The 10,402-nt window shown below is 38.5% G+C and overlaps 1 protein-coding gene across 1 annotated transcript; it reads left to right on the top strand.

Annotated features, from left to right (window-relative positions):
• Positions 1 to 6,419: 6,419 nt before the first annotated feature.
• On the top strand, positions 6,420 to 7,382 carry LOC143645580 (olfactory receptor 10Q1-like). Its single transcript, XM_077114864.1, has one exon. The coding sequence runs from the start codon at positions 6,420 to 6,422 to the stop codon at positions 7,380 to 7,382; it is 963 nt and encodes a 320-aa protein (XP_076970979.1).
• The last annotated feature ends 3,020 nt before the right edge of the window (positions 7,383 to 10,402 follow it).

The following is a 10,402-nucleotide window of genomic DNA, read 5'->3' on the forward strand; positions in this document are numbered from 1 at the left end:
TCTTTGAGCTATTCTGAATTTAGTCCCGGATCTTTGTGGGGTCCTCTATAGTGGCTCCATTGAGCTTGGTTTTTGTGTTTGTGCAATCTTATCCAGGGTTATCCCCTTTTACCCCCCCTTAGGTAGGCAGGACAGCCTTGAGGTCCAGAGCATGGGATTTGGAGCAGCCAAACCTAAGACTGAAGTTCAGCTTTGTCACATAAGCTGTATGACCTTGGTCTCTCTATCTGTCACTTAACATCAATATTAATTGCCTGATTACCTGCCAGGCAAGGTAATCTCTTACCTGCCAGTCTCTTACCTGCCAGGCAAATCCCTCATTTCCTATTCCCCAGGCCTGGCAATCATGGAGAAATAATGTGCATCTAAATAGAGGCCAGACACATCTGGTAGTTAAACTAACTACCCAGGCCACTCAACCTTGCTTCCAAAATTCCATTCCTCTATTTCTCTTTCACCATGAACTGGAAATTCTGGGACAGAAAAGTGAAGGTAGATACGTAAGAAGATAAGATGAAACAGAGATTGCATGGGTTATGAAATCAGACAGGACTGAGCTCTAAACCTAATATTTTTTTAACATATGTGCCAGACATTCTGAGAAATACATTGTACATGCCATTTTACTTTAATGTCAATTCTATGAGGTTATGTTTATTTCACATATGAGGAAACTGAGGGTCTAAGAAATTAACTCATCTAATACAATTAGGCGTATACAATTTATAATTGTCGAGCCAGGTCTATCGGATTCTAAAGCGTATGATCTACTGTATTACCTAAAACCACTTGGATTTTGCAGGAATTATGCAACAAATTCACATTTCTACTGTCTCCAAAAATTAAAAAAATAAAAATACCGCTCTCATATTTTTCTCTAGCGCCCAGCTTTCTATTACTCCCATGGAGCCTTGACTCCTATCAGGAACTTTCTCCAGAGCTTTGGAAGGGCATTTAGAAACAAAGAAAGAAAAGAGATAAAATAGAAAGGGCAGAAAGAATTAAGAAGTGAAAGAGTCCCTGGTACTCCTGTCTTGACCCCCTCTCTCTTGCACCAAAGGAAGTCCCAGTTCTCTAAGTCAGTCACATCTCCCCAACCCCTTCTGGGCCCCATCTTAATGACAGTGGGGTATTCTCTCTGTGAGTCACAACAAGTAATGGAGCAACTTCATCTGCCAAGGCAAGTCCAAGCTGGTCTCAAGAGCAGATAAGCAGAGATTCATTGAAAATTGATTCAAACATGCAAGCCTTCTTGAAGAAGTGATGTTGCTTAGAATTGCCAACTTTAACATCTTTCCCCAAAACCAGAGAAGGCTCTATTGTCCCAGAACCTCAATTTTCCATCGTGCAAAAGGAGGTAGTTGGAAAAGACAACTTAGGTTAAGATGCCTCCTACTCCTGAAATTCACACGAAATCAAAATCCTCTTGGAACTACCAATGAAATTATATGATGAGCTAACCTCCATCTCTAGAGGCAATGGTGACTCTGCTTTCCTTCCTGATTACCATCATTAGAGAAGTAAAAGTGGCCCAAGCAACTAGTAAAATATCCTAAAAATAGAGGTTACTGACACTCATGACAACACTGTAAGGTGTCAGCTAATGAAACTGAGGTTTGTAAGTTTACCTATTAAGTAATTTTCCCAAGACCAGGGAGCTGGCATGTGGCAGAGCCCAGATGGCAGGACCATAAAACCTGTATGTTTTCTCAGAGGAATAAACAAAAATTTCTTTCACAATGGTCATTGCCTCTAAAGGAAACAATTTGGGAGCAGGAGAGATTCTCTGAGGTTTTTCAATTTTTCTTCACAGGAGATTGGCTTCCTTTCCTATAAATATAGATTCAGAGAGAGTTTGGGTTTTGTTTCAGACATTCAAGTGTTTGGTCTGTCATTCATGTGTAAGTTTGTGCAGTGTCTTAAGTAAGTTGCAAAGTTATCAATAAAGACTAAGAGAGCAAAATCCAAGAAGCAAAGGGTAAGGTAGACTCTACCTTCTAATAATTCATCTGGCTGAATTCTAGTCTTGGTTTTGCCCTCAAACTATGTATTATTCTAATTTCTTTTTGATTTCCCTTTTTAAAAATGTTTGACAATCCAAAGTAAATTTCAGGATATAATGTTAGGAAATTAATTTCGAAATAAATATTTCCTATTATCCCAATACCATTGTGCTGGTTTGAAGAAATAGTAAAAGTTAATATTCAGCGAGTGTTTTTAGAGGCTGGGTACTGTTTTATTTTTACATGGGCAGGCTCCGGGAAATGAACCCGGGTCTCCAGCATGGCAGGTGTTTGCTAGCTGCTGGAATGCAATATACCAGAGATGGAATGGCTTTTAAAAAGGGGAATTTAATGAGTTGCTAGTTTACAGTTCTAAGGCCGAGAAAATGTCCCAATTAAAACAAGTTTATAGAAATGTCCAATCAAAGGCATCCAGGGAAAGATACCTTGGTTCAAGAAGGCCAATGAAGTTCAGGGTTTCTCTCTCTCAAGCGGGAAGGCACATGCTGAACACAGTCAGGGTTCCTCTCTCATCTGGAAGGGCACATGGCGAACACGGCATCATCTGCTAGCATCTTCTCCTGGCTTCCTGTTTCATGAAGCTCCCCGGGAGACATTTTCCTTCTTCATCTCCAAAGGTCGCTGGCTGGTGGACTCTCTGCTTCGTAGTGTTGCTCTTGCTGAATCTCTCTGAATCTCTCATTCTCCAAAATGTTTCCTCTTTTATAGGACTTCAGAAACTAATCAAGACCCACTCAAATGGGTGGAGACATGTCATTCCCTAATCCAGTTTAACAACCATTCTTAACTAAATCACATCAACCAGGGAGATGATCTCATTACAGTTTCAAACATACAGTATTGAATAGAGATTATTCTACCTTTATGAAATGGGATTTATATTAAAACATGGCTTTCTTAGGGGGCATATATCCTTTCAAACCAGCATGGCAGGCAAGAATTCTGCCACTGAGCCACAGTTGCCCACTCTGGGTATTATTTTAAGTGTCTTTCTTTACTTTTACTATATAAGTACATTTATAATTATTGCTATGTAATAGATAAGGAAATTGAGATATATTTTATGTAAAATTATCCATTGTTACTTTAAACCCAAGAAATCTGATGATATAAAGCATATTCTAGAACACTTTGTATTAAACTTTTAGATTCCCTTAGATCTGTTTCTGTTTTGTTACACTGTGTCTCTATTCCTATCCTTATTTCTGATTTGTGATACAATTGTAGTAACGTATATTTGACATGTTATGATTCATATATTTTAATTTTTAGTGCAAACTTCAACCTTGTTCTTTATTGAACATCTTTTTACTCTCATTTGCTTGTTTTTCCAAACGATCTTCAGAATCACGTTAAAAGTATATGCACATAGGGTGGGCCATGGTGGCTCAGCAAGCAGAATTCTCGCCTGCCATGCCGGAGACCCATGGGGCCTGCCCATGCAAAAAAAAAAAAAAAAAAGTATATATACACACATGCATAAATCCTCTTGGGAATTTTTATCAGTTTGCATCAAATGTAGACATTATTTTGAAGAAACTTATTATTAAAATATTATGTTTTCTCACCTAGAAAAAAATGTTATCGTGGTTGATTTTAAATTTGCCTTATGTAGTACATGTTACATTTTCTATATTTTATATTTATGTTGCTATTAGGAATAGAATTTTTTCTGGCTATTGTTGTAATGGAGAGAAAGTTTTGACTTTTATGTAAAATAAAAGCTCCCTTATCCAAAACAAACTCGGGGTTATTTTTCATCAATTAATTGAAAATTCTTTTACAAGGAGAAAGAGTTTTCGAATGTATACATTCTTTAAAATATTATTTTTACTTAAAATAAATAAATGTACCTTCATATCTCCAACATTCTGATGTAGCAGTAAGGACTTTTCTTTGACTTTTGGGCCAATAGTAGTGTTAACTCAAGTCTTTCTTACATGAACCACATTCACAAATTATTGTCTATAATTTGACGTGACAGTGTCTTCAACATGAAATGAAAATATAAAAACAGATGTGACCATATGGGAGACCCAGGTTTGATTCCTGGGCCATGCACTTCCCAAAATAAACAAACAAGCAAAGAAAGAAAGAACATGCAAACAAAATAAACAGACAAAAATTCAGGGGGTGCAAGGGTAGTTCAGTGGTAGAATTCTTGTCTGCCATGTGGGAGACGTGGGTTCAATTCCTGGCCCATGCACTTCCCAAAACAAACAAGCAAACAAACAAACAAAAAATCAGCAAATGGTGTTGCAACAAGGGGATATTCACATAGAAAAAGAATGAAATGTGACCCACATCATATAGCATACAAAAAAAAAATTCAACAAATGGTGCTGCAATAACAGATACTCACATGGAAAATGTAACCTCCACCACACAGCATACCAAAAAAAAAAAAAAACATTTTTGAAATTAAATGCACCCAAGATTTTTATGATCTTTTCTTCAAAGACATACAGTAGCTCGGCTCCTCTTAACTAGTTCATCAGTAAATTATCTGTTTGCAAATCATTCTTGCAAATATTTCAAAACATTCAAATTGATTTCTATGGAAAAAAATTTCTCTCACATTCATAGTTCAATGTTTTGTGCAACATTCTATGCATAATTTTATTAAATTTCACAATCTGATACTTGGGTTATTAGAGTTGGAAACAAATGCAATTGAATTGATAACTGAAGACATCAACTGGTGGGAATCAATATGTTCAGATACACTGGACAAAATCTACTAGCCTGGAGTTAAGTGCGCTGTCCACAACCAGAAGTAGGTTTTTTAGAAGGAAAGGAGAATGTTGTTTAGTGTTCCAAAGTGGCTAAGTGGAAATTGTTTAACTGTTGACCATCTAAAGAAATTTCCTTATTACTTCTAATAACTTCATAGCTGGCTCCTTAGGGTTTTCATAGAGACAGTCAGATGTCCAACATTCTTTCGGTGGCATATTTTAGAACTTTCAGAAAAATAGTGAATAAAAGGTATGATAAATTTTCTATGACACTTTTTTTGCCTCTTAAAAACATCTTTTTGATTCTTAAATCAATCTGAAGTCTTTACATTTTAATAGGGGATTTACATCCATTTATTGTCTTAATTGATATGTTTCATTGTGCTTCTGACAATAATTTTTAAAACAGTTTTGTTTCATTTTTCCTTATCAATTTTTTCTTTTGAATTATAATTTCTTATATATTTTCTCTTTATTTATTTGAAAAAGCTATTTCTGTTTATACAAGTGATTAGCTGTTAAAGAATATACTAAAGAATTCGAAAGGTAAAAAGAATGCAAAAAGACTCAACTTTTCTTCAGTTATCCACATCAAAATCATAATGTAGTCTCTAGTGAATCAGTCCTTAAACAGTTTAGGCAAATCAGCACAATTTTACCTCTCCCACAATTCTCTTACCCATTTCTTAAAATGTTTGCATCATTTACTCAGATTATCATTTATATTTAGTATAATGTATTTTTCAAGAATTATATTTGAAACTTATGCTCTTTTGAAAACAATATTTGAAATAATTATTTGGACATAACTGCATTTTACTGTTTCAATTCTCACCACTTTTCTATCATAAAATTTCCAGTATCAAATTCTTTATTTTGATTAATCAATGAACTAGATTAATTTGTCATTATTGTTTTCAACATAGCTGTGCAAATCTGATAAATTCTTTTTTATGCCATTGTACATTGATGAAAACTTGACTGGGTATAGGGTCACTCGGTCACAATTTGTTTTTCTTAAAGCATTTTGAAAAGCAACCATCATCTTCTGGATTTTTTGTCACAAAAAGAATGTTGTAAGTAGACCTGTAAGAGAACGGTTATTTTGTGGGTAAGTTTTTTCCCTGCTATGAAATTTTTAGTCTCCTCAACATCTTTCCTCATCTCAGGCAGTCTCTTTGAACTCTAGAATTTGGGATGACAGTGAAGATTTCAAGAAAAATACTCAAGTGTGGGAAAATAAACAAACAGCGTATTCCAAGAAATGATTGGAACAACAGGTGTTTGTCCAGTCCCCTATGAGTCCAAAACTTCCAGATCAAAACAGACAATTCCGTCATTCAAAGTTTTATCTGTTAAATAAATGTCTACAAGTATACAACTATGAATCTTTAGCTGAAGCAAATAACTAGCTTATATGAACTTACACATTAAATGTTGGTGCATAAAGATACTTTAGAAGTCTGCTTCTTTGTCTTTAGGAGCATACAAATGAAGATTTCCAAGGAAAATTATTCCATATATTTTATTTCAATTAGAATGTCGATGACAATTAGGCAGTCCCACATCTGAACCCAAACTCACAATCCTTTATTTTACGCAGGCAATTAAGCAACGCAGCAAATGGAGATTCCACAACTTCTATTCTCTTGCAGGAGAAATGTTTGCTTGGAATCCTGTCCTTTCCAACCAATCTGACCCCACTGAGTTTGTGTTCCGTGTGTTCACCACAGTCCCGGAATTCCAGGTCCTCCTCTTCCTCCTCTTCCTTCTCCTCTATTTGATGATCCTTTGCGGCAACACAGCCATCATCTGGGCGGTGCGCACACACAGCTCCTTGCACACCCCAATGTATTTCTTCCTGTCCAACCTGTCTTTCCTGGAGATCTGCTACACCTCCGTGGTGGTGCCCGTGATGCTTTCCAACATTTTGGGGGGCCAGAAGCCCATCCCTTTGGCTGGCTGCGGGGCCCAAATGTTCTTTTTTGTCACCCTTGGCAGTACCGACTGCTTTCTCCTGGCGGTGATGGCCTACGACCGCTACGTGGCCATCAGCCACCCCCTGCGCTACACCCTCGTCATGACCCAGAAGCTGTGCGCGCAGATGGTGGCCGGCGCCCTGGGCCTGGCCGTCTGCCTCTCCCTGCAGCTCACCGCCTTGATCTTCACGCTGCCGTTCTGCGGGCACCGCCGGGAGATCAACCACTTCCTCTGCGATGTGCCTCCCGTGCTGTGCCTGGCCTGCGCGGACATCAGTGCGCACCAGGCTGTGCTCTACGTCGTAGGCGTCCTGGTGCTCACCGTTTCCTTCCTACTCATCTGCGGCCCCTACGTGCTCATCGCCTCCGCCATCCTCCGCATCCGCTCCGCGGAGGGCCGGCGCCGCGCCTTCTCCACCTGCTCGTCCCACCTCGCGGTGGTCCTGCTGCAGTACAGCTGCTGTGCGCTTGTCTACCTGCGTCCCCAATCCAGCTCCTCAGAAGATGGGGACCGCCAGATTGCCCTCGTTTACACTTTTGGTACTCCCTTACTCAACCCCCTGATTTACACTCTTAGGAACAAGGATGTCAAAGGATCCCTGAAAAAAAGGCCATCAGTACCAAAGCAGCTGCTGAAGTCTTAGGGGGACTGGAAGTGGGTACCGGAAGCTGTGATGACAGCCAAACCCTTACATACAAATGCCAGATTCACAACACTCTTTCCGCACAATTCATACTTTCATTAATCCTTTGTTCCCTACAAACTTAGTTGCTAGAACTCACTCTCGCTGTTTTTAACGTTCTCTGAAACTTTAAACTCTGAAGAGTGGAGAGGGGTTCTATAGACTGCTATCCTGCACTTAACCCCATATTTAGAAGTTCACATTTCCTCTAAAGCAAATTCACTGTGGTTAAAACTTTCTTCTGAGGAGCCACAGTATTCACTGATTCTTGGAACCGTGCTCCGTGAAGAACATATATAAGGATATTTTATTTGACCTAAAATGCATTCTTTGCCATCAAAATGTAACAAGCAAGTCCCCAATCCATATACATATCTCTATCATTAAATTCGTCTCCTATGTAACTGGAGTGCCTGTGTGTTAGTCTAATTTGTGCTCCCATGGTGCACCGGTTTGAAAATATTATGTATCCAAGAAAAGCCATGTTTTAATCCTGATCCAATATTGTAAATTGGAATTAGATTATCTCCATGGGGATGTGACACATCTAATTGTGGGTGTCATTTTTTGATTAGATGGAGATGTGATCACCCACTCCAGGTGGGTCTTGATTAGCTTGCTGGAATCCTTTAAAAGAGGAAACATTTTGGAGAGAGTCAGAAATGGCAGAGCCTGGAGAAACAACAGAAGCTTCAGAGCTAAAAGAAACATCACAGCAGAGCTGACACAGATACGGACATGTGGAGAACACAGACACGGATGTTTGGAGATGCTTGGAGCCCATCAGAAGTTGCCATGAGATGTTAAGCATGCCAGAACCTGGAGAGAACCAAGGGAAGCCAAGAGGTGAAAGCCAGCCTTGGAGAAGTAAAGTGAGGAAACAGAGGCTGAAAACAACAGAGCCCAGGAGCAAGAGAGAGTAGATGTCAGCCACATGACTACCCAGCTGTGAGAGGTGTTCCTGGCCCATCCACCTTTCTTTAGTGAAGGTACTCTCTTGTTGGTGCCTTAATCTGGACACTTTCACTTCCTTAGAACTATCAACTTGTAACTTGTTAAATTCCCCTTTATAAAAGTCATTCCAGTTCTGGTATATTGCAATCCAGCAGCTTGCAAATTACACACATGGTCTACCCAGGAAAGGGAGGCAGGTCAGGAAAGGTGGTGCAGAGAGTGGCCTGTGAGTCTGTTTGCTCTTGGAATTGACATGCATTGAGAGTAACCGACAACTTCCCATCACTAAGGCTCCTGAGCTGTGTTGAACAAGAGTGAGGCATCAAGAGTCACGCTCAAACTCACTAGAAGCTGCTCCAAAGGAGAGAGGGTCTGGATGCCCCACTTTGGTTGAAGGTAAAACCGAGGTCCTGAGGTGACTATCCCCTGGGTGCTGCCAGAACATAATGCAAAGGGTAGATCAATAAACATTTCTTAAAATAATTATTTAATTAATTCGCTGTGTTTGGGAATCCTTTTCCCTTGGTCCATTTCAGTGTGGACTGTTAGAACAGCAAGGAGAAATGACCAGACCATGTAGAGTACACATGCATTTCACAATGTCATGGATTTTATGGCTGGTGCTAGTTATATCAGAAGCGGATGAGAATTTCACTTTGATGGCTTGAGATTTTACAGGGTTACATGGGGAAGGAAAGGATGGCCCCAGCTTTCAAAGCATCCTGAGGCATCCCATTCGTACCTTTTGAATAGAGATCTCTGTTCTCCATCATTGCCAGATTAAATGATTTCTCAAGAGAAACTGTATATATTGAAAATTTTATTTTTAATATAAAATTTTATATTAAGATATAAATTAATAATTAAATTAAATTTTAATGTATATTTTAATCTTAATTATTAGTGAATTAACAAGGACTTGCCTAAATGACATGAGGGTTCCCGACCAATGAAATTAATTATAAACTTCCCAAATCAAGAGATTTGGAGACCAGATAAATGGTTTTACCCAAAACCATGGTTTTACCAGATGGGTTTTTTAATTTCTTCTTCTCTGCTTGAATAATATTTTATAGTTTTCTGATATGCATCATTGATGACTACCTTCTAACTTTGAGATAATTATTATTCATACATCCAAGCAGATCTGGATATCTATTTTGGAAGTAGACAAAGAAAAAAGATCTAAATATCTATTTTGGATAACGGATGTTTCTTTAAAGGAGGAAGGATTTTGTGCCCTATTATATAATACACCTGGGCCAGATATAATTGGCAACCAATCACAACCCCATTGTCTCATTTGGAACATTTTTAGTAAGCTGTCTCCTCTCCAGATTTCTCATGGAACTTTGGCAAGCATTATTTTGCTGCAGTACTCTGACAAAAGTGCAGGCAGATTTGATGCAGTATATTCTTAAGCGAAAAGGGAAACAATAACAATTTATTTCCACATTTTCCCTGAAAAAGTAAAGAAAAAAAACATGTAGGAATGTGTGGCAAATTTGATCAAGAATCAAAATTATATTAAATTAATCAGACAATTAGATTTAAAAATCACTGGGTGGATGAGTACTATTGGGTAGGTATATGGAAGGGGACATACCTGCATACATGTTTGAGGCCAGTTGGTAGTATGGAATTAGTCTGTACCTAATTTTAAAATTCTGAGGATTTGCTAATTTATATACAGCACTAACCATGTCAGGAAGGACAAATGTATACTATCATGTAATTTCCAAAATAACGAATTTCGGTCCTCCAGACTTTAGAGGCTCTACAATGAACACAACCCTTAGTCTTTACCAATTTAAGTTATTATAAATCAAGACAATCTAATGGTACTTGAAAATTAGGAATGGATTATCTCCTCTGAAAAAGTATGGAAAGCAGGATCTTTCACAAGCCCCAATTTTCACATGCCACCTTGGAGTCAGGATTGATTTGAACTCCTTGGGCACAATATTTGTCACTGTGAGATGAACCGTTGGAGCAGAAGGCATGCCCCAGTCACCTCGGCACATGTT

Source organism: Tamandua tetradactyla, chromosome 9 (assembly GCF_023851605.1).
Source record: "Tamandua tetradactyla isolate mTamTet1 chromosome 9, mTamTet1.pri, whole genome shotgun sequence".
In the NCBI taxonomy this organism is placed as follows: Eukaryota; Metazoa; Chordata; class Mammalia; order Pilosa; family Myrmecophagidae; genus Tamandua; species Tamandua tetradactyla.

Bases quoted from the DNA above. Each gene is read 5' to 3' on its own strand.
- LOC143645580 (XM_077114864.1), top strand. From the start codon at position 6,420: ATGTTTGCTTGGAATCCTGTCCTTTCCAACCAATCTGACCCCACTGAG.